The sequence below is a fragment of the Tiliqua scincoides genome, chromosome 8 (assembly GCF_035046505.1).
Source record: "Tiliqua scincoides isolate rTilSci1 chromosome 8, rTilSci1.hap2, whole genome shotgun sequence".
NCBI lineage: Eukaryota > Metazoa > Chordata > Lepidosauria > Squamata > Scincidae > Tiliqua > Tiliqua scincoides.
The window spans coordinates 12,975,162-12,999,923 of record NC_089828.1 but is presented as its reverse complement, the minus strand read 5'-3'; the positions used below and the strand labels follow the sequence as shown (position 1 = coordinate 12,999,923).

The following is a 24,762-nucleotide window of genomic DNA, read 5'->3' as shown; positions in this document are numbered from 1 at the left end:
AAATCAGTTCTCCTTTTTTCCTCTACACGTAACTCCGTGGATTATGGTAGTTGAAATGACTATTTAATGAAGAGCAGCACCATTTCTTTGGCAGAAAGATTCCCGTTTCTTTTAAAACTTCATCTTCCTTTCTTTTTGTAATTTGTCATGTAAAATTATTTTATAAAGCCCTGTCTGCATAGTAGAGCAGAAGTCAACAGAAGACCAATCAGAAAGCTCCATCTTCCTGAAACTCTTTGTGAACATTAAGGGCACAATCCAGAGGCACCCTTGGGCCAATGCAAGCCCCTTGCACTGGCCCAGTGTCATTGCAAAAGTGCCATAAAGCACTTTCACACCAACATAAGGGGAGATAGGCCAGTATGTGCGCCAGCCTCCCCATGCTGATGCAGGCCCCAGGGATGGTAAGCTTGCGTCAGCCAAGCTCCACGAGCGCAGGGGTCTGGGAGGGGCGGGGGATGGTGGGGAGGAGGTGTTTGGGGGCGGGGAAGGGTGGGCATTCCTGGGGCAGGCTGGGAGCGGGAGGCAGGGCCAGGATCCAGCACATACGCCAGATCCTAGCCCCCTTCCCAGATGCCTGAGGCAGTCCTGGGCTGCTCAGATTTACGCCACCTCTTTAGGTGGCACAGATCCAAGTAGCTCCACTGGGGCTGCTGTGGCTCTCCACGGGGTAAAGGAAAAAGCCTCCCTTGCCTCTGGCTGACCTACGAGAAGCCTAAAACTTGCGCTGGATACAGCACAGGGCCACTGGCCTGTCTGTTCCAGTGCAAGTTAGGACTGGGCTGTAAGCTGCATACAAAAGTTACCAACAAGTTTCTTTTTTTGTTAAGGAATATGTATGCACAGCAGCCAGGACTGGGATGAAAATCAGTCACTACAATCATATTTAAGAACACTGAATGATCAAAATTGAGAACTAAATAATCTAAGAACCTAAAACATGTACTGTGTACAATGGATAAGCTAACATAGCAATGAAATGGGATTTAATCTACATGTATCCAAACATCCATGAAAAAACAGACATTGGTTCATATGGGAAGAATTTTAAACCATGGAGGGCATACTATACTCTATATAGAACATGCACACACATACACACAGAGTTTGTAACTTGTCAAGCACCTAGCTGCTTCATTTGTATTCAACCACACAGAAACCAGGAAGTACTGCTGAATAAAAGAGTGCAAAGGCTCTAAGAGTTCATCTACAGTGGCTTCAGGGTGGGCACAGAAAAACAGGAGTATGGGGGTGCAATCCTAACCAACTTTCCAGCACTGGCATAGCTGTGCCAGTGGGGTATGTGCTGCATCCTGCAGTTAGGAAGAAGTCAAGAAGGCCTCCTCAAGGTAAGGCAATGTTTGTTCCCTTATCTCGGAGTTGCACTGTCCTTATTTCAGTGCTGGAAAGTTGGTTAGGATTGCGCCCTGGATGTCACAGTCTGTACTGGTTGACATCCTATTACAGTTCTGTAGGTTGTCCTAAGAAGTAACTTGCACTGCTGAAATATTTTACACACACGGTTCCCCCCAGTCATAGTGCATTCAAGTTTCACACAAGATGGCAGGGATCCAAAGAGTTACTTTAGCAACCTAGCAGCTTGGGCTTGGCCAGTGGGATTTTTCAAACAGTTTTTCCTTTAAACAGCAGACTATCCCCACTCCCCAGTCTCAGTCATTTCATAAGCTGGTTTTCCAAGGCCCAGTGTTCTCAAAAGTGGTTTTCCAAGCAAGATGAAAGGGGGCTGCTATTTGAGAAACACAAGGACAAAGCCTCCCTGGGCACACAGAAGTAGTCGAATGGTTCTTTGGAGTCAAGTAATTGAACACTCAACACCAGATTTTATGATATACTATCTCAGAGCCTTTTCAACAACTAAGGGCCCAATCCTATCCAATTTTCCAGTGCTGGTGCAGCCATGCCAATGGGGTGTGCACTGCATCCTACGGTGAGGAGGCAGGCACAGAGGCCTCCTCAAGGTATGGGAACATTTGTTCCCTTACCTCATGGCTGCACTGCACTAAACCACACTGACAAACCATAATAAAAATTAGTTACAATTGCCAAAAAGAATAGTGGTTGTCAATCATGTTCACTAGCATGCAGAGGAGTTTCTTCTCCATGCTCCATCCCAAAGACTTTCCATTTCTCAACCCTTACTCTGTACCTCAAAATGTAGGAACAAAAACATGCTGCAAAATGACCCTGACCCCACTACAAATCCTCAAACCGCTCACACTCTTATTAACCTAGGTATATGCATATACCATTGTAATCAATAAATTACGCGAGCTAGAAAGTGTGCTTGTGGTACACTTTCAGTGATTGTTCAGAAAAGCCTTGTGTTATACTCTTTCTCATTTCAGACAGCAGCATTAACACAATTTCTTCAAAGCATGTGGGAGAATTCAATCAGCGGCTGCTCGAAGCTAGCACTCAGTTTAAAAGGAAGCAAGGGAAAGGTGCCATTGATGTTTGGTGGCTTTTTGATGATGGAGGTAAGCCACTCAAAAGAACATCATACAGTCGGGGGGGGGGGGGGAGTCTGTATTGTCACCAGCATATGTTTTGCAAAAAGCAAAACAGAATATCAACATACCTGAAAATTTAAAATGTTTTCTTGACATTTAACAGGCAAAAAGCTAGGGCAAACAGAAATGATATGAAAAAGTGGTTTTATTGTATTATTAAATGTTCTTAATTATACAAATATTCTTTTTTGTGAAAATTTATTGATTTTGTTCAACTAGGACTGATACTCCTAATTCCCTATATTCTCACTCTCCGGAAAAAATGGAAAGACTGTAAATTAAGGATTTTTACTGGTGGAAAAGTCACTCGCCTTGAAGAGGAAAAGCTAATGTATGTCTTGTATTCTCTCCTTGCTAGATTTAATATATTTTTATTGCTTAATGAGAACATTTGCACATGGGGAGGAAGAAGAAAATTTATAGTAATGACCTTATATTATCAATACTATCTACAGAATTGTTATAACAATTGCTGAGGCAATGAATGTAGAATGCCATGAACACTGTATACTAAACAAATCTGGTATAATCGGTAACACAAAATCTTCCATATTTTATCTCCTTCAACTTTTCTTCAAATTATTGTCTGTTTGTATGGCACCATCAATGTGCATGCTGGTTTGCAAAGTCTGAAATTCCAGGGCATGGCCTGAAGGCATATGAGCCACCCTGCTAATGCTAAGCAGATGTAGGTCTGGTCAATACTTGGATGGGTAAATCTTCAGTTTGATTCAGGACACAACAAAGGAAGGAAAAATAAAGACAGGATACATGGGCTGCATCTAAAGTATATTATTCATGACTGACAGCCCAATTGTAATTAATTTTCCAGCACTGATACAGCCACAGTACAGCTCCAAAGTAAGAGAACAAACTTTCCCTTACCTTGAGGAGCCCTCCGTGATTGCCACTTACCGCAGAATGAGGCATTCACTCCTTTGGCTTGGCTGCATTGGCACGGGAAAGTTGGTTAGGATTGAGCTGTCAGTTTTATTGAAATTAATAGGACTTATGGCAGTCTGATAGCACAATCCTATACATGTTTATTCAGGAGTAAATCCCACTCTGTTCAATAGGATTTTCTCTCAAGTAAGTGTTTTTAGAATTGAGCCCTGGATTTCACTGATGCTTAGTCAAGACTAATTTTTTGGGATTCAACTTTTTGTGCTCTACAAGAGCGCCTTTACTTTAGCGCTTACCTTTTGGTCTGCAGTAAAGTGAGTAGCCCCATTGCGGTGCTGCTTACCTTACCCAGGGGAAGGGGACAAAAGTTCCCTTCTCCCGAGGCGCCTCCCACGGTAGCCCAGGGTGCACAGGATCCGGCGGCAGCTGTTCTCAATGCCACCGAGCCTGGGTGCCCCAGGCAGCTCAGGATTGGGCTGTAAAGCACTCTTAATATATTTAAATATTTAAGCTACATGAAAAGTAATATAACAACTCAGTTGCTTTAGTTGTCTTTGTTGCCTTACCAATGTGACTCATGACACTTTCTCTTTTTGTTTTCAGGATGGCTTCACTTTTAAGCAAATTCAGAATAAAATTTGCTGACATTAATATAATTGGTGATATCAACATGAAACCCAACAAAGAAAGGTATCAGGCAGTTCAAAAACCAACTATATTTTAAACCAGAAATTTAGATGAATGAAAATATCATGCATTTTATTTTAATATTTTTGTGCACAAACACCTGTTTTGTCAAACTTCCCCTTACAGGCCCCACCCTGCTTCAGTTTTAATAGGAGACAGGGCTCATACTCCATATTCAGGGACTTTATTTTAGGAACTTTAGGGTACTTTCAAGTAAAAAAAGGGGAGGCCAAAGTAGGGACTTCAGAAGAACTATGAGAATAACAAAAGTGTCACTCAAAAGAATGTTTAAAACTTTTTAAAATGTCTTTTCAATGCATATTATCTTTTCATTTTTAGCTTTTCTTTTAATGTGAATGCAACGTTTAAGTTTATTGATGATTCTGACAATGGCAATAAAGCGGGCAGTGATTTGCCCCCCCTCCTAAAAAAGCCCTTTCTGGATCCCACCTTGGGTGCAATCCTACCCTGTGCTGGAACAGGCAAACCAAGAGGCTTGCACTGTATCCAGCACAGGATGGGGGCCCAAAGTGGTTAAGTCACTTACCTCCAGGTAAGCCACCCTGGCCCCTATGGGACTCCTTGCACCACCTCTGGAGGTGGTGCAAGTCCGAGGAGAGCGGAGCAACTTCAAGCCGCTCCGAGCTCCCTAGGAACAGGGGTTGAGACCTGGCATAACTGCCGGGTCCAGCCCCACCTCCCATTCCCTGCCCGCCCCCGGGGCTGCCCACCCCCTGCCCCAGAATGCCTCCCTCCCACCTCCTCCCCACCCACCCCAGAACCCTGTGTTGGCCCAGCTCCATGTGGATTCAGCCTCCGTGTGCCAGTGTACCTCCATGCACTGGCGTGGCTTGCTTGTGAGGAGGTGCAAACGTGCTTTACGGCACATTTGCGACCCTCCTGGGCCAGCACAAGGGACTTGCGCTAGCCCAAGTTCTTCTCTGGATTGTGCCCTGTGTTAGATAATTATTGGCAAGTCCTGAGACTACCATTTCTGGGCAAAGTGGTTGAGTGAATGGTGGCATCTCAGCTCCAAAGGATACTGGATGAAGTGTTTTATCTGGATCCCTTTCAGTCTGGCTTCAGGCCAGATTTTGGCCAGAGACAGCCTTGATGCATAACCTATGTTGAGGGCTAGATAGAGGAAGTGCATCATCGCTGATCTTTTTGGAACATTCAGCAACTTTGGACACTATTGATCACGGTATCCTTCTGGTTGGCCAAGTTGGGGATTGGGGGCACTATTTTGTGATGGTTTCATTCCTTTCTATCTGTCATATCCCAGATGGTAGCACTGGGGGACACCTGTTTGGCACTTTGGCCCTTGTTGTGTGGGGTGCTGCAGGGTTCTATATTCCCCCTCCCCCCATGTTACTTAATATCTACAGGAAACTGCTGGGAGAGATCATCCTGGGATTTGGAATTGGATGACTGGTATAAAAAAAGTTAAAGAAGTGGAAGCCCTCAGCTTCAAGTCAAAAGTTCAGAAATACTTCATTGTGTCTGGGAAATACCTCCAGGAGAAATGTAACATTGAATCTGAATTGCTACAGCTTGCCTTAAAAAATTAAACTGAAAATCATAAGAATTTACATAAATTATTCAAAAGAAATTTCATATGCCTATTTTCAGGGACTCTAGGAACCTAGGATTTTGATTTTTTTTTTAAAGGACTTTTTGGGACTTTAGCGACCAAGCGTGAGCCCTATAATATCATCTCAGCATGATAACCATACAAACAAAATGAAGTAGAGGGGTAACATCTGTTTTAGCTAGAATATTCCTGAGCTGGGGGGGAAAGGAATGGTTGAGAAAGAAGCAAAAGCAGCTGAGGCATTCAGGGCGCAATCCAAATAATGTTTTGAGTCAATGCAGGTGCTCCCAAATATTGTAAGGCATGTTTGTGCTGACTTGGGAGTTGGCTGGGTTGCTGAGGAGGCCTGTCCTGGCTTGGGAGGGTCATATCCAGTCCTTGCACCAACTAAATGGGGTAACTTTGTGCCAGGTGGCTCAGGGGGTGGGAGGGGGTGGCAGGAGGGTGTTCCGGGGCAGGGAACACAAATAACATCCTTCAGGAACAAATGTAGGGCTACTGCCCTGTAAACAGTACAATCCAACAGAGAGATCTGTGCGCACAGCAATTAATTTAAATGTGCATAAACTCAGAGCTGGATGAAGACTTAAATTTGTACTTCCATCACAGTGTTAGCGTTACTTACAGTCAATGATTGTGATGGAAATAAGAAAACTAGCATGCAGTGCTCGCAGGAAAGAAAGATTGATGTGTATGTGTGTAAGCAGAGACATGCACACACAACATGTTGGTATTATGTATACTATTTTAACAATGATAGCACAGGGTATAAACTAACTGTAGTGACATACGTAGACCTGTCTCGACAAGGTGCAGCCAGTGGAGCTGCACAGTTATAACTGAGCATAAAAACTGAGGCATGGTTAAAAGATTTTGAATGTAATTCAGCTACAATTCCGTAGCCAATGGAGTCTACCCTACCTGTGAAATATCTGTGAAATAATGGGTTAGAATCCTGCTGTGAGGCCTCCTTTATAATTTCTGTTCCAGCTGGAAATTCTTTGAAGAGATGATTGAACCATACCGTCTTCATGAAAGCTGCAAGGATTTAACAAATGCTGAGAAATTAAAGAGAGAGGCACCATGGAAAATCACTGATGCAGAGTTGGAAGCATTCAAAGAGAAGGTAAAGCCTTACCTGCCATTACTTTTGACACTGTGAGGTGAACGGTTGAAAAAGAAAATAGTGCCCATATAACCGGAGAACAGTAAAGCAAATTTGGAGGGCTACAAAGGAAAAGGAGATCCTGGTTTCATTAGCTATCATCCTACAGTAGTAACGGAGCAGCTCCTAATATGGTGACGCTCAACAGGAAACAGCACTATTGATATACAGTATTTTGGATGCATGGCCAGTATTATCACCAGGAAAAAAAACACCCATGGATTATATTATTTGTGGCATTTACCACCCATTTCCTATATCTAAGGGGATATACAGCATTTAAAATGGATGTTCCTAATGTTTTACACATGCATGAATTCAAGGCTCGGGTCAATGCCTGACTAAGAAATAGAAAATAAGTCACACAGACAAAAATAAGATATGAACTGCATATTGTAGTGGAAGTCTGCATATATGTAGCAACTACATATATGTAGTGGAAGTCTATTCCACTGTTGTAAAGCACTATGTAAAGCAGCCCAGTCTTGCATAGGATTTGGCTGTGAGTTCAATGAAACTTACTCCTAGATAACTGTGTATAAGATTGCAGCCTCAATAAACCTTGCCTCAAATTAAACCATGGAAGTGTACCTTCTGAGCCATGTGCTCCACTTCCTAATTTGAGGTTTGGGAATGGTAGCTGTAGTTTATTAGCAGGAAGGAACAGTCCATCCACAAATACATATAACCAGAGGCACACAGTTCTTAAATTAGCAATCAAAATAACAAAAAAGGTGATCAAGCAAATACATGGGATATGTAGGGTGCAATCCTAACGGCAACTTTGGCCGGTACAAGTCCCTTGTGCCAGTCCAAGAGTGTCGCAAAAGTGCCGTAAAGCACTTTTGCAACACTCGGAAGGGAGTTAGGCCAGCGCACAGACATGAGCCAGCCTCCAAGCCCCGGTGGACAGGTGAATTGCGCTGGCCAAGCTCAGCTGATGGAGGGGTCTGGGGGGATATGGGGAGGGTGAAGAGGAGGCAGGAGGCAGGTAGGTGTTGCGGGGCAGGGGAGGCAGGCAGTGGGCATTCCTGGGGGTTGGGGGAGCAGGAGGTGGGGCCAGGACCCGGCAATTATGCTGGATCCTGACCCCCGTTCCCAGGCAGCACAGATCTATGCCACGGATCTCCTGCTCGGATATGTGCCAATTCCTGAGGTGGGTCAGATTTGAGTAGACCCACAGGGGCCACTGCAGCATGCACAGGGTAAGGGGAAGTGACTCCCCTTGCCTCGAGCTGCACTGCTTTCAGCCCCAACCTTGTGTTGGATACAGCACAGGCCCACTGGCCTGCCTGTTCCAGAGCAAGTTAGGATTGGGCTGGTAGTCCATCAATGACACCTGAAACGATTTTTGTGATCCAACACTTAAAATGTTACTAAATTCTAGATTCTTGTAAACAAATTCTTGTATTGTTCTACTTATAAAAGTTTGCTAACAGTATAAACCTAAATAGGAATATAGTATGATATCTGGATGGGACTACTCTGTAGGGAAATGATTTATATTCTGTATTCAAATATATGAAATAAGTGTAGCAATCTCTAGAAAAGATGACAGTGAACACTGGGAATTCATTGATCTTCAGCAAGATCTATCAACCTGAGATAGTACAAGATTAATTGTACACACTTAAAAATTAATCCAGCCCTTCACTGTCTCTAGATAGATTTATTTACATAATTGTGCACTTCATAGCCATCAGTATGTCGCTATGCAGCAGACTGAGAATAAATCTGGCTGCATATTAATTTGACAGTGATAACAGAAAACACAATGCTTTGTCTTTTCCCCAAGCAGTCATGGTAAGCATCTTGTCTGTAATTTGCAACTCACATGCTTTAGAAGAGTTACATTAAAGTCAATGGGCTTATCCAGAAACAGCAACACATGGCCTTAAAATCCAGCAATAGCTCCCCAAGATGCAAGCCAGGACTGGCATTCTTCAGGAACTCTCAACAACTCAGCAAGGAAGCTAGTGGAATCTACCTTTTTTCTATTACAACTTGATTTATTTTTGTTTGTTTTAAACAGAGCTACCGACAGGTCCATTTAAATGAACTCCTCCAAGAACACTCCAGGGCTGCTAATCTAATTGTTCTGTAAGTTACACAAACTTAATTTTAATTTGCGGTGAACAAGTCATCCTGTGTCTTAGGCAAGGATCCAAGGATCACCTATAGTGGCTTACTGAAGTTCACCCATGCCCAGAGGGCCCTTTATTTGAAGCTGTTCATGGGAACAGGAGTAACATACAGGTGATTCATTAGCCCTTTAGGGGCCAAATTCTATCCAGTTTTCCAGTGTCGGTGCTGCTGTGCCAATGGGGCGTGTGCCGCATCCTGTGGTGGGGAGGCAATCACAGAGGCCTCCTCAAGTTAAGGGAGCATTTGTTTCCTTACCTTGGAACTGCATTGCAGCTACACGGTGCTGGAAAATTGGATAGGATTGGGCCCCAGGTTATGTTGATTAATATGTTACTACTTGTTTGTTATTTTCAAACATACTTTTAAAATCTGAGCAAGGAGTTATGACAATGGTATCATTTTGCTAATGACTTTGCTTCCTATGGGAATTATCAAATCACATCCAGAGTTTGAAAAACATCTTGGTACCCAGTTGCACAGGCATCTAGACATTTTATGGATTTTGAGGGGAGTATTATCACTAATACTATCAACTTATTCAATCCAACAGGAGCCTACCAGTGGCAAGAAAAGGAATTGTATCTGATCACCTCTATATGGCTTGGTTAGAAATTCTCTCAAAGAACCTGCCTCCAGTTTTACTTGTTCGAGGAAACCACAAAAATGTACTAACATTTTATTCTTAGCAAGCAGCTCCTAGAATTCAACATATGCATTCAATTCTGCACACAGCAATGGCACTAACATATTAAAGAAATGATAAACATAGCAAAAAAGATCTCAGACTCTTGACATACTAGAGTACATTCTCCAGACTACTGAAAAATCTCTTTGATGACACTATCTGGAAAAAAAAATGCATAATCTGGGGAATTTTGTTCCAAAGCTATTCTGGTAACATTCTTATATTTGGGGACATACTATAAATTGAAATTAAGACAAATGGTCAAACTATTGCATGGAGATAAATTTCAATCATATTTATTTACCACACAGAAAAGTTTCAAAGCAAAATTATTGAAATACTAAATTAACATTTTTAAGATTTCAGATGAACATTTTGATTTCTCTAGGTTTTTAATCTAAAAAAAATTAAATGGAATAGACTTTGGTAAATTGTCACAGGGACTTGAAATAAATTTGATATTCTTGTATTTCTGGTTTAATTTGTTCTGATTAGTACAAAGTAATTGCTGAACTTGCAAACTGTAGGTTGAGCATTTTAATATGAAATAAAGTTAATTAAAGTGTGCTTTCTACAGTGTTGTTCATCCTGCATGTTTTGACATTATGTTTTCATTGTTTTATCATTAAAATTAAGATACTTTTTCAAGTTTTGCCAATTAAATATTTTTTGATGTCGCAAAAATTGTATTTGCACTACTCAGATTTCAGGGAGTGTGGGCTCTGTAGAAGCAGCTTATGTAAAGCCAGAAATAATTACTGTCTTTGTATAAGCACTGTATGTATGGCCTTGTGCCCAGAGCAAACAATTACCTTCTCTAATGAACGATTCAACACACTACATTGCTTAGGCTGCAATCCTTTACATTCTTTCTTAGGAGTAAGCCCCTCTGAACACAATGAGACATACTTCTGAGTAGACGTGCATGCCTATGATTGAATTATTAGTCAGAAACAGTCCACCTATGCTTTGCTACTATGTGCATACTTTTTATATTCTTTTCTTTACTCGACATGGTGGAAGTCTGATCATCATAGAAAAACTATTAAGAACTGAACAGTGTATAGTTTTAATTGAAAAGTGTACTGTCCTGAAAAAGCCTTACAAAATCTATTTCTATGTTTTGCAAGTGTTGCAAAAGGTTTCAGTCATCAGACACAACAATAAAAGGCCTGCTAGCTCAAATGCAGGCAAATGAACTATTAGTAGTGCAGATTTGGTACTGGTACTGTTAAATCACCCCTTAAATGGTACAGTATTAGGTAACTTTATGGGGGATAGGCTTATCAATGGCAATTAACCATGATAGCTAAGTGGAACCTCCATTTTCAAGGGCAGTATACCACTGAATACCAATACTGCAAGGGAAAACTGTTGCTATCATGCCTTGCTGGCCACTATTGGAAATAAGATTCTGGACTAGTAGATGGACCATTGATTAGATGAAATAGAGCTGTTGCGAAGTTCTCATGGATTGTGTTTTTTAATGGGACTGAGGGCGCAATCCTAACCCCTTATGTCAGTGCTTTCCAGCACTGGCACAGTGGTGCCAATGGGACATGTGCTGCATCCTGCAGTTAGGTGTCACTCATGGAGGCCTCTTCAAAATAAGGGAATACTTGTTCCCTTACCTCAGAGTTGCCCTTATGTCAGTGCCCTTATGCCCTTATGTCAGTGCTGGAAAGCACTGACATAGGGAGTTAGGATTGCACCCTTAATCTTCAGTTACATTTCCCTCTGGATGCTTCTATATGTTTTCAATTTTTTAGCATATTGCATGTTTTGTTAACACATTTGTACAAAGAAACAAATCTGATTGAGGGGGGAGGAGAAACTTGAGAAAAAACAAGTATGAACCATTGCATCATTTCTAAAATAAAATGGCTCTAACCTGTTCCCTGATCTTAAATGGGCTGTCTGTGCAAACCGTTGGAGACCAGAACTGTTGCAGTTTCATATATCATTGCAAGCTCAATCTAAAATTTAGATTTTACATCTAAATTTATTCTAGACTGATTCTAAATTGAATCTAAATTGATTTTTAGATTCTAAATTGTTTCAAATCCTTGAAACAAATTCCAAGTGGCCAAGGTTATTACATTTGCAGAATGAATGGAAGGAACTCTGAACATTCTCAGAAGTAATATTACAGTATTATTATATTCCCTCCTACACTAAAAGGGCAGCCAATATGGGCAGCAGTAATAACAGTGTTAAGACTAGGATTAGGGAGATCCAGGTTCAAATCACCACTGAAGTCATGAAGCTCACTGGCTGGACCTGGGGCCAATTACTGGGCATAACTTTATCTCACAGGGTTGAGGATCAAAGTTGGAGGAGAAGAGGGCAAGGCATACCACCTTAGTTCCCAGGAGTCAGGGTGGGATAAAAATGTCATCTTTGGTAAGGGCAAGTGTCTAGCTGTCAAGAAGGTAAAGCTCTTGTTCTAGCTGTGTTATTTTTGGCAACTGGAGAACCTGGACAGCTGACAGAATGCCAGAGCTGCCATCTTGTCTCCCATCAGCATAAGACCATAAAAAGAGTCCAGATGGATCAAGCTGAAGGTCCAGCTTCCTAGATCTCACAGCGGCCCACCAGATGCCTCAGGGAGCACATAAAACAGCAAGAGACCTGCATTCTGGGGCCCTCCGTTGCACCTGGCATTCTGAGGTGGCCTACTAAAACCAGAAGGCTGCATATTCCCATTCTGCACAGGCTTGTAACCTGTGAAGGACTTTCCCCCCAGAAATCTGTCCAATCCCCTTTTAAAGGCATCCAGACCAGCTACCATCACCACATCCTGTGGTAGGGAGTTCCACAGACTAATTACACCCTGGGTAAATAAATGTTTTCTTTTGTCTGTCCTAACTCCCAACACTCAATTTTAGTGGATCTCCCCTGGTTCTGGTGCTGTGTGAGAAGAAAAAGAACATCCCTCCATCCACTGTATCCATCCCAGCATAATTTTGTATGTCTCAATCATGCCCCCCCTCAGGCGCCTCTTTTCCAGACTGAAGAGTCCCAAACTCTTTTTGGGGAGTTTGGGAGTACCCATTTATGGGGTACTCCCAACATAATTGGGCTCCCTCATATCTTGAAAAAATGAACAAGATTTGCCCATTTTCTCTTCTGTCATTTGAGGTTAATGAGTTTCTGCATGAGAACCAAGTGCTTATTTCTGGCCATTGTCTGCTTAATGATGTCACTTCCAGCCTAATGATGCCACTTCCTGCTTAATGATGTCACTTTCTGACTGATAAGGTCATGTTCTGCTTAATGATGTCACTTCCTGCTTAATTATGTCACTTCCTGCTCAATGAGGTCACTTCCTGCCCAAAGATGGCACTTTTGCTTACTAACGTCACATCCTGCCTAGTGAGGTCACTTCCTCCCGATGAGGTCACTTCCAGCCCTCACCACTGCATGAAAGCAGACTGACGCCCTGCTCGGCCCTTCCCCTGAAGGGCGGTGCCAGCCCAGTCCTGAGCGGGGCTCTTTAACTCGCCGCTGGAGAGCGCCCGCGGGCACCATGCTCGGGCGCCTCCTCAAGCAGTTCCTCAGAGGCAGTAAGGCGGGGCGGGGCTCGAGGGCGGTCATTTCGTCCCCTCCCCCCTCGCAGAATGGTTGTTCCCGCCAGGCTGCCACTTGGGCGGGCGTCGGGACGGGGGATGGTGGCGGGGAAGGGCAGCAAATGCCTTTGCAGGAGGCTTCAGTGCCGTCCGTGAGGGGTGGTGGGCGGGGCGAAGCGACGGGACTGGAGAGCTTAGGACCCGCCCCCGAGGCAAGAGAGAGACCGTGTCTGACTGACTGACTAGGCTCCTCCCCCGAGGCTGGAGAGTGGCCATGACCACGTGACCGACAGGCGTAGAGCCCGCCCCTCTGACAGGCCCCTCCCCCGAGGCTAGAGAGCGGCTCTGACTGAGCGACTGACAGGCGTAGGCTCCTCCCCCAGGCTGAGCGCGCGCTGTTTGGCGGGAGGGCTTCAAATTCCCGCGCGCGGGGAGGGAAGGGGGAAAAGCGCGGGCTCTGCGGGTTTCCTCAGCGCCAACGGCCGCCTGTCTCTCTCCCGACTATGCCCTGCTCCGAAGCGGCCCCGGCGCCGTCACCCAGCAAGCAACCGAAGCGCGCGGGCCCCGAGGAGGGCGGCCACAGGCTGCGCTTCGCCCGGCTCTCCGAGCATGCCTTCGCCCCCTCCCGAGGCTCCTCCCGCGCCGCCGGCTACGACCTCTACAGGTGCGGTCCGCAGGCCTCGGAGGGGGTGGGGGGCAGTGGAGGGGGCAGAGGGGGGCCGCGGTCGGTGGTGATGAGATGGGGAGGGGGCAGGACATACCAGGGACTGGGTAGTGACGGGAGTGGGGAGGGGGCTGGGCGTGGGTGGTGATAGTGTGGGGAGGGGGCAGGACAGGGTAGAGGGTGAGTAGTGACACGGGTGGGGGGAGCAGGTGGTGATGGGTGGGGGGCAAAAGAGGGCATTGGGGATGGGGCAGAAGAGGGCATTGGGGATGGGGCAGAAAGGGGCTGGGGGTGGGTGGGGAGGGGGCAGGGTAGGGTAGAGGTTGAGTGTTGACGGGGGGCAGAAGAGGGCGGGGGGTGGGGGGTGACAGGAGTGGCGAGGGGGCAGAAGAGGGGGATAGCAGCATGGAAGTAATTACAGAAGTCTGGAGGCCTCCTGTATACCTCTGAGTGCCAAACTGGGGACAGACACCCACAGCTGCCTGTTCTGACTCTCCAGAGGCATCTGGCTGAGCTCTGTTTGATGTTAGAATGCTGCAGTGGGGAGGCCCTGACTTCGCCCAGCCCAGTGGTATTCCCAACAACATGATCTGGCTTTGTCTCCACAGTGCCTATGACTGTGAGATCCCTGCTGCAGGGAAGGCTGTCGTGAAGACAGATATTCAAATTGCTCTTCCTCCTGGGTGCTATGGTCGAATAGGTAAGATGGGAAATGTCTTCTAAGCGGCACCCACATCAGTGGGGGGAAAGGCAGGATAGAAATGTTCTTGCAAATTGGGAAACCTGCACAAATGCACTGTTGCTCTGTTTTTCAATCTGTGGGAATATTGCACTGTTTCTCACTAGATGGGTCACGAGCCAATTTCAGATGGGTCCTCATTCATTTCAGTATTTTATTTTGAGTCTATTAGACTTGATGCCAACATGGAATGTGACTGTATTTGGGGAGATCTGTACTTTCAGCAAGCTATAGTGTGTATGCTTTTAACAATGGTGGTCAATGGAGCTTCTTCCCGGGTAAGTGCGGATAGGATCGCAGCCTAGGATTGTTAAAAAACTTTTCTGCTTCATGATGTCACTTCTGTCCATGACATCACTTGCAAGTTAATAACATCTCTTCTGGTGGGTCCTGACATATTGACATGAGCCCTAGCATTTTTTCACAACCTTTGAGCTTCCTGGGGGTGCAGGGATCATCCCAACAGCCATGTGTGCCTCTAAGGTCCTCACATGTTCAGTTTAACTGTTGGAACAATCTCTGTCCCATTCTCTAGCTCTGTAAGCTGGGATGGTTTGGAGGCTACAATTGATGCACTTGGAACACTTTAGAATACAGAACAAAATCAACAAGCCCCTCCCACTTTCCAGTTTTGGAGCTGAAAAGGTGATGTGGGCTTGTTAAACTGCTGCACTTATACCTCTGGAGCTGGGTGACCAGAAACAATGGATGACAGAGTGCCTATACCTTTAACCATTGTATAGAAGAGGGAATTTGTATCTGGTCACCCTGCTCTGGAGTGCAAGGCAAAATAAGTCAGCCCAAACTTCCTCTATGAGAACTGAGAGGGGAGCTGGGATTTGTTTCACTGCTGAGCTTCAGGCCATAGCCTTTATCTTGGAGCTGGAGAAAGGGGGCAGGAATTCATCCCCATAGTTGAGCTGGGGTATTTGGAGGCTCTCCAAAGTGAAGTGCAAATGTGAAGGCATTTCCTGTCTTCCTCTCCAGCTTGAGAAAAGGGAGAAGAGATAGGGATTCTAGTATTTGCTTATGTAAAATTGTGTGATAGAGCCAATGTTCAGTGAACAAACATCTTCCTCTTGCCCGTTTTGGTAAGGATCACAAGCTGGGGGGAGGGAGTGAGAAAGTCTGCCATATGTAATATGGCAGTCTCTTAGCATGGGTTTCTGCAAATGTTGGGTATAGTCACACCTGGAACCATAACTCAGCCCAAGAAGCATCTATTGCTAGGGTGGATGGAACTTTCCTCTAGCCCAGTGCTATTCAAACTGGGGTGTTGCAACGCCCCAGCCAGAGGGCCCTGGTCTCTGCCCCCTTAAGGGGCCGGGGCAGCCTAGAGGCGGGGGAAAGACAGTGGCGCGATCCCCAGAATTGCGCTGCTCAGGGGGCTACAGGGGCTAAAGCGGAAATCGCTCCGCATCCACTTTCCCTGCTGCGGGGAGCCCTGCCAGAAGTTGCGCCGGGCTCCCCGCACCCCAGGGAGGCTGCAGGAGGCTTGGATAAGTGCACCCAAGCCCCTGCAGCCCCCTGAGCAGCGTGATCCTGGGGATCGTGCAGCTGCCTTCCCCCCACCGCCTTCTCCCTCCGCCCCTGCAAGGTCTTACTGGCTCTCTCCCAGAGAGTTTGAGAACCACTGCTCTAGCCCTAACCATCCTAATAAGTACTTCATTAATGATGTTCATTAGTGTGGGTGGTGATGCACGTTGTTACAGCCAAGCAAGTCATTGCTCAGTAGAGTGACTCAAATCTTTTTTTTCTGGTTTTGAAGTGACCTTGTAATACTTGGCAGGCTTGTAAAATGCAGCTGTTTTAAAAATTATAATAATTTCTAATATGTTATCTTCCCTCTCCTCTTTTTAGCTCCACGTTCTGGATTAGCAGCAAAGCATTTCATAGATGTTGGTGGTAAGCTAATCGTTTTTATATATACCATTGTGTATGTTTATGTGCTATAATATGAAGTTTATGTTCTTGGTAATTGGGAAAATTATGAATGTTCAAAATTAAACATTCTAGAGGGGTGTGGTTAGTTATCTATTCACTGGTAGGAGATGTAGGCATACTAATATTGCATCCCTTGTTTTCCAGTGATGGTAGACAACAAATTTTTCAAATGTGCAAGTTGTATACTAACTTTTGAGCATTTCTAACAGCTACCATATATAGAACATACTGACTAAAAGTATTGATTGAACTCATATCAAGCTAAGCACTGCAGTATTGTATACATATTTGGTTTTCAAGAGCAGTAGAATAAAGGTGACATAAATTTGTCTTTTTTTAGACAACATTTTTTAGAGACAAGTAGGAAGTTTTAGGTGTTATTTTTCTTGGCCCCCTCGCTCTTTGCTCCCAGCAGAATTGGCTTGTTTCAAGCTGGTGGCAACTGCCCGCTGTAGAAACGTCCTTCAACTACTAACAAGAGATTATTTTCTCCACTGACTTAGCAGACTGTCTGGGCATAAAAAGTCTGTTTGAGCCATTTGCACTTTGAGCACCTGATTTGTCATGTTTCAAATTGCTTTGATCAGAATTTCTCACAACAGAACAATCATCATGGTGAGAAAAATATAATGCAGTTCAATTTGTCCCTTAGCGTCACAAGCAAGTGGAATTACTCTGAACTAGTAGGTACTTAAATTGTGCCTCTATTCTTGCAGTTTGCATCCTCTGAAACAATCAAATGAAATTTATGTACTAGATTGCCGTGATAATGGGTCTTAGAAACCCTTTTTTCAATAGATCTCAAAATTAATATGACTCTACACAGTGATTTTCAACCTTTTTCATCACAAGGCACTGAAATGATCGAGGCTCACCACCCGTTTTTTGGCAATTGACAAGGCACACTGTGCTGCTAGTCGGGGGCTCGCATGCCCCAACAGCCCTGCTAATAAATGACCTTCTCCCAAGTTCCCGGGGGCACACCTGGGGACCATTTACTGCATACCAGTATGCGTGTCACAATGATTGAAAATGGCTGCTCTACATAAGAACAGCCCCACTGGATCAGGCCATAGGCCCATCTAGTCCAGCTTCCTGTATCTCACAGTGGCCCACCAAATGCCCCAGGGAGCACACCAGATAACAAGAGACCTCATCCTGGTGCCCTCCCCTGCATCTGGCATTCTGACATAACCCATTTCTAAAATCAGGAGGTTCCGCATACACATCATGGCTTGTACCCCATAATGGATTTTTCCTCCAGAAACTCGTCCAATCCCCTTTTAAAGGCGTCTAGGCTAGACGCCAGCACCACATCCTGTGGCAAGGAGTTCCACAGACCGACCATACGCTGAGTAAAGAAATATTTTCTTTTGTCTGTCCTAACCCGCCCAACACTCAATTTTAGTGGATGTCCCCTGGTTCTGGTATTATGTGAGAGTGTAAAGAGCATCTCCCTATCCACTCTGTCCATTCCCTGCATAATTTTGTATGTCTCAATCATGTCCCCCCTCAAGCGTCTCTTTTCTAGGCTGAAGAGGCCCAAACGCCGTAGCCTTTCCTCATAAGGAAGGTGCCCCAGCCCCGTAATCATCTTAGTTGCTCTCTTTTGCACCTTTTCCATTTCCACTATGTCTTTTTTGAGATGCGGCGACCAGAACTGGACACAATACTCCAGGTGTGGCCTTACCATAGATTTGTACAACGGCATTATAATACTAGCCGTTTTGTTCTCAATACCCTTCCTAATGATCCCAAGCATAGAATTGACCTTCTTCACTGCCACCGCACATTGGGTCGACACTTTCATCGACCTGTCCACCACCACCCCAAGATCTCTCTCCTGATCTGTCACAGACAGCTCAGAACCCATCAGCCTATATCTAAAGTTTTGATTTTTTGCCCCAATGTGCATGACTTTACACTTACCGACATTGAAGCGCATCTGCCATTTTGCTGCCCATTCTGCCAGTCTGGAGAGATCCTTCTGGAGCTCCTCACAATCACTTCTGGTCTTTACCACTCGAAAAAGTTTGGTGTCGTCTGCAAACTTAGCCACTTCACTGCTCAAACCTGTCTCCAGGTCATTTATGAAGAGGTTGAAAAGCACCGGTCCCAGGACAGATCCTTGGGGCACACCGCTTTTCACCTCTCTCCATTGTGAAAATTGCCCATTGACACCCACTCTAATGCTCTAACAAATGCTCTAACATTTGTCACTACATCTAGCACAGTACTAGATTAAAATTTTAGATACAGTATGCTGCAAACTCTCTGCTTGGCTGAGATTCAGGTAGTATCTGCAGCATTTATGTATTCCAAATATTTGTGTTAAAATTTAAGTTTCCAAAGTGGGCTGTAATAAGATATTTGTTTTGAAACTTTTAGCAACCTCTGAAAGGTTTTTAGTTACCCTATTATGAGTAAAATAAATGGCTCATTTTCAAACAAATTGTGTCAATATGTGTCAGAAAAAAATTGCAAAATGGCCCTTGGATTAACCAAGAAAACCTATATGCAGATTTGTCCAGTTTCACAAAATGAAGGCTGTAATATCCTGGTCAACAAACGCATGTTGTAACTTTCTTCTGGAAAGTAAATGTATCAAATTGCCTCAGTAACGTTTCATATTCAAGTTGATTTTTTTTTTCAGATTGTCCTTAAGATATGCAATACAAAATGCTACTCAACATACCTGGAAAGCTAAAAATGTACCTCTGACTAACTAGACCTCTTTACTTTTAAGACATCAGTGTGGTGTTGAGAGAGCACAAAATTATGCTAAGTACTTAATGCCTGCTTGGATGGAATTCATTGTCACTTCAGCCACACATTGAATATTTGGAATAGATGGGTTCTTGTTCGTATGCAGTTTCATAATATAAGTTAACATAATGCCAAAGGACTCCATTATGTTTCATTATAGTAAATGACTTAAATACATAAATTATGGATAAGTAGCAAATATTCACTGCCATTGTGTTTGAAAGCTATCACTATATCTCCTTTCAATGCATAACATGCACACTGTTCATTTTGCTCCTTTTCTAAAAAGCAAGTACCTTGGGAAAGATTCCTTATGAACATATTTGTTTTAAGACTATCTTAATTCTGAAAAAAGCCATTGTGGGATTCTCTAATGATTTCTATGTTTAGTAATGGAGGACTGCAACATAATGTGTGTTCTTAAAATTTAAAGGAATATTGCATTTTATGTTTGTTGAAGCTCAACAGTGAACCTCCAGTATTCTGCTAACTTGTACTTTTGTGATTTGCCTTTAAATTCTATGATACAGTATTCTCTATTTTACATCTCTCTCCTTGATGAGCAAAGGCTTTCTATTCAAAGTTGCACAAATATTGATTGAAAATACTAGGGAGTTGAGTCTGCTCCCACATGAGGTGCAAGGTGCTAGCTGCACACACCCCTTATTCTTTCTATGCGAACAATAGATTTGTGTGGCAATGCTGCACTGTATTATGACTTTACATGTTGGTGACTGGGGTTGTTCCAGTACAGGAGATAGGTGTGCCTGGAATAAGATATTGCCCTGTAGCAGTCATGGAAACTAGTCCTATTCAGAATTCAGTCCTATTCTTTGCTACATAGCAAAATATAGGATTGGACTATGTATTAGATACATACGCTCTTTAGTGAATATAAATTATTTTCTGAAATTAACTGAGTTTTGATATTGGCCTAAGGCAGGGGTTTCAAACATAAGACCCAGGGGCCAGATGCAACCCACGCCCTTGAGCTCTCCACCACCTCAATGAGCTGCTGTCAGCTGCTGAGCTGTACTAAGGTGTCACTGCTGAAAGGGCGGCCGGCATAATTGGGCTCTCTCATATGTTGGAAATACGATCCAGATTTGCCTATTTCTGTCATTTACAGTTTAGTTCCTAAGAGAGAAAAAAGTGTTTATTTCTGGCCATGTCCTGCTTATTGACATCACTTCATGCCCTCAGCAGGCATCTTGAATGCTATTTGTCCCACTACATGAAACGAGTTTGATGCCCCTGGCCTAAGGTTTCCCATTTCAAGTATTGAGAGTTTCTAATGGGACAGAGGGTAGGATCGCTTAATATCAATGATGCTTATGTAATAGACAAATTGTATTAGTGTTGTTCATGTAATTTGTTGTTAAATTATTTGTTCATGCTGTTATTACAGCTGGGGTTATTGATGAAGATTACAGAGGAAATGTTGGCGTTGTCCTGTTTAACTTTGGAAAGGAACCTTTTAAAGGTAAGAATTGCATTTGGTTGTTTTTAGCTATCCATCCAAACTTTTGTAGCTTCTTTTAATCTTCTCTTCTGTTTAGAACCACAATCCAGTGATATTCTAAATACTTGCAAAAAAGTTCTTTCCTTAATCTGCAAACTGTAATGAAACATGAGAATCTGCTTTGAGCTTCTGGTTGTGACTTAACTTTTCAGTTTGAGAGGGGTTTTGGCAGTGGTTCTCAAACTCTCTAGGAGAGTTTGAGAGCCACTAAGTTCTTGCGTGGACAGGAGGGGGGAGGCAGCAGGGGCGGGGGAAGGCAGCAGCGCAGTCCCCAGGATCGCGCCGCTCAGGGTGGCTGTGGGGGCTTGGGTACACGTACCCAAGCCCCTGCAGCCTCCCTGGGGTACGGGGAGCCCGGCGTGACCTGCAGCAGGGCTCCCCGCAGCAGTGAAAGTAGATGCGGAGCAATCATACCCCCGAGTGGAGCGCAGTCACTCCGCATCTACTTTCACTGCTGTGGGGAGCCCTGCTGCAGGTCACGCCGGGCTCCCCGTACCCCCGGGAGGCTGCAGGGGCTTGGGTACGTGTACCCAAGCCCCCGCAGCCACCCTGAGCGGCACGATCCTAGGGATTACACCACTGCCTCCAGGTTGCCCCCACCCCTTAAGGGGACAGGGGCCGGGACCCACAGGCTGGCACGTCGCGACGCCCCTGTTTGAAAAGCCCTGGGTTTTGGTATTAGTGTTGACTATTTGGCCGGATCTGTGTTTTTTTATCACTGTTCCTCCTGGTGTTTAAGGAGCATCCACAGGGGAAAGCAGACAGTATAATTGCTCTGTTTGTATTTTACGCTTAAAATACAAAGCAATCTTGCTATACCAGTCTACTTTCCTAATTCAGCCCAAATATTAGGACAATTAGTTTGTGATAACTATAGAAAATTTCAAAAGAAATAAAGATGAGAAAAATGGGACTGCTTCAGGAAGCAATCTTACCTGAGTGATACTTTGCTAGTTTATATAGATTTGAATTTGTTCTACCAGATCTTGAAGTTGAATTGAAACAATTGTGGATCCATGACATGGTCCACATGAGTACGAAGCATGATGGCAACACATTTGCTGAAGCTAAACATGTCTGAGTATGGCAATATATCAGTTTGCTACTACATAGAATCTTTGTACAATACAGAAGCATAATCCAAAACTTCTGGTTATCTTAGATATGCTTAAGGCTAAATTACATTTTATTAAAAAGCACATGGTTTGACTCCTTTAGGGCTCAATCCTAACCCCTTATGTCAGTGCTTTCCAGCACCGACATAAGGCCAGTGCAGCTCTGAGGTGAGGGAGCAAACATTCCCTTACTTTGAGGAGGCCTCCATGAGTGACACCCAACTGCAGGATGCAGCACCCGTCCCATTGGCACCGCTATGCCAGTGCTGGAAAGCACTGACATAAGGAGTTAGGTTACACCCTTATTTGCTAAAAACACATGGGGATGACAAGTGATTACTTCTAAATATTTTTATTTAGTTGCCCTGTATTCTTATTTACAAAAAGAGACAGTATAAAAGAAACATACAGATAAATCCATAATTGATATTGTATAGTCCCCAAAATATTGAAACCGAGTTCTGAAACCCCTATTTTCTGCTTTTGAAGTTAACAAGGGTGACAGAATTGCCCAGCTGATCTGTGAGCGTATCTACTATCCTGATCTTGAAGAAATGCAGGTGAGAAACTTGAAACATTTTTATATAGGTCAGATTTAACTACCAGTACAAGTACATTTTTCAATCACCAAAAACAAAGGAAAAAAATGAGATAATGTTGGTTTGTGCATTATGCTTATGCTTGAAATTGATTATCTGTTGCACTTTATGGATTAATTTCATATTTGAACAGAAAACATGTAGTAGGCACACATTTCTCAAAGTTATAGGAAGAAAGACAGTAATTAACTCTACTACACATTTTTGTTTCAGGTTTTGGATGACACGGAACGTGGTTCAGGAGGCTTTGGATCCACTGGCAAGAATTGAGAGTTGTTACATGTAGTAAAGAACTTGATTTTACTGTCTTTGTATAAAGTATTTTTAGATAAATAAACTTTTTTGCTAGATTTGCTTTTTCTTCATAACTATTATTATTAACAGTATTTATATACCGCTTTTCAACTAAAAGTTCACAAAGCGGTTTACAGAGAAAAATCAAATAACTAAATGGCTCCCTGTCCCAAAAGGGCTCACAATCTAAAAAGATGCAAATGAATACCAGCAGACAGTCACTAGAACAGACAGTGCTGGGGTGAGGTGGGCCAGTTACTCTCCCCCTGCTAAAAAAAGGAGCACCCACTTGAAAAAGTGCCTCTTACCCAATTAGCAGGGTAGGAGTTTATGACATTATGCCAAAAATAACACTCTAAAACTTTGCTGTCTACGAAGTAAGATAGTCTCAGCCTACTTATGTACCATTAGAAACAAGATGAGGACATGGGGGGAGTGGTTCCTTTCCTATTCAGTTGAAGTGTGTCTTCATGGCCCCAGCTAGTGTGTGTATTAACACTTGTAGCACTAGACCCACCAATATCACATGTGCCTCTTTACAATTGTACAGATATTATACACTTATGCAGCCCCTGAATCTTCTGTTTTTGGATCTAATATTTTATTAAATAGATTCATCTATTAGATGTCTTTCAACTTAATACAAACATGAATGCTTAAACTCCTGAGGAAAACTCCAATTAATATTGCAGGATATTAATATTTTTAATCAACACAGGTAGCCTATAAAGCAAATGCATTTAACAAACGGCTTTGGACTGCCAGGCTATGTCTCCCAAAATGTATTTTATATATAAATTTTTATTTACAATTTAGTGCTACCTTTGACCAAAGGGGCCCCAAGATAGTTCATAATCGGCATACAATATAATAAAATTCAGTTTAAATACGAAAACACATTTTTTTATTTTTCTCTTAATCTCAGCAATTCAAAATAATCCACAGTAGGGTCTTTGCAGCCTTTCCAAAACCTGGTTAAGGAAGGAGCTAGCTGGGTTTCTTTGGCTTTCCCCTGTGTGCTACAACTAAGATCCTAGCCCAGCTATCTACCAACCAGACCTCAAATGGAGAAGTTCAGAGAGTAGGCGGAGTTATTTATACTCAGGGCTGACTTCATTTTGAGGTGAACTAAAGTGGTCAATTCAGGTACTGGATGATCAGAATTGGTGACTGACTTCCATTACCAGCTCAACTGCTGCCTGCCTACCATGGCCACTTCTCCTGACCTCATCTGTTGCTTAGTAGCAGCATTGAGGGCTTAGTCCAATGCAACTTTCCAGTGCCAATGCAGCCCCAACATAAATGAACAAACATCCCCTTAACTCAAAAAGGCCTCTGATTATCCCTACACCCTGCTGGCATTGCTACATCAGTACTGGGAAGATGGATAGGACTGGGCCCTTAGCTGCTCCATTCTCCTTAGTGTGCTAACTTAAAAAGGTATGGAGGGTGCCCACTGGTCATCTCCACACTTGCTCTTCTGCTCCTTTCTCCTTTTCAAAAATGGCATACAAAGGAGAGGGGAACTGCACCCTGGATGCTGCTGTCAAGACTGGGGTATGCCATTAGGGTATTTGGCACTTCCATCTCAGGCACCCAAAGTTCTTATGCTACTTCTGTAAGGTAAGTTCTTTGTGGCCCTTATGTGAGTAACTGGCACTGTGACCCTGTCCTGCTCTGTGGTCTCCAGCATCTGTGGGTTTTGGTATCTGCTGGGGTCTTGGAATGAATACCCTGTGGATACTAAGGGCCCACTGTATAATTTATTTTACATAGCAATTATTTTACTATAATTGCCCTCGGGGGTGGCTTACATAAAATCAATACAAATGATACAAAA

The 24,762-nt window shown here is 43.7% G+C and overlaps 2 protein-coding genes across 3 annotated transcripts in view; both read left to right on the top strand.

The window, feature by feature from the left end:
- Positions 1–9,711, top strand: part of SLC12A1 (solute carrier family 12 member 1) — a 50,061-nt gene extending 40,350 nt beyond the window's left edge. For both annotated transcript variants that reach the window (XM_066636671.1, XM_066636670.1), the window contains exons 21-26: positions 2,367–2,498; positions 2,751–2,862; positions 4,038–4,124; positions 6,706–6,841; positions 8,913–8,980; positions 9,576–9,711. In XM_066636671.1, the coding sequence (XP_066492768.1) occupies positions 2,367–2,498; positions 2,751–2,862; positions 4,038–4,124; positions 6,706–6,841; positions 8,913–8,980; positions 9,576–9,711 (671 nt within the window). The remainder of the gene's footprint in view (positions 1–2,366; positions 2,499–2,750; positions 2,863–4,037; positions 4,125–6,705; positions 6,842–8,912; positions 8,981–9,575) is intronic.
- A 3,419-nt stretch (positions 9,712–13,130) lies between these two features.
- On the top strand, positions 13,131–22,969 carry DUT (deoxyuridine triphosphatase). The gene is made up of 7 exons (XM_066636092.1): positions 13,131–13,276; positions 13,799–13,943; positions 14,552–14,643; positions 16,543–16,587; positions 20,801–20,875; positions 22,519–22,589; positions 22,842–22,969. The coding sequence occupies exons 1-7, from the start codon at positions 13,240–13,242 to the stop codon at positions 22,896–22,898; spliced, it is 522 nt and encodes a 173-aa protein (XP_066492189.1). The 5' UTR covers positions 13,131–13,239; the 3' UTR covers positions 22,899–22,969.
- The last annotated feature ends 1,793 nt before the right edge of the window (positions 22,970–24,762 follow it).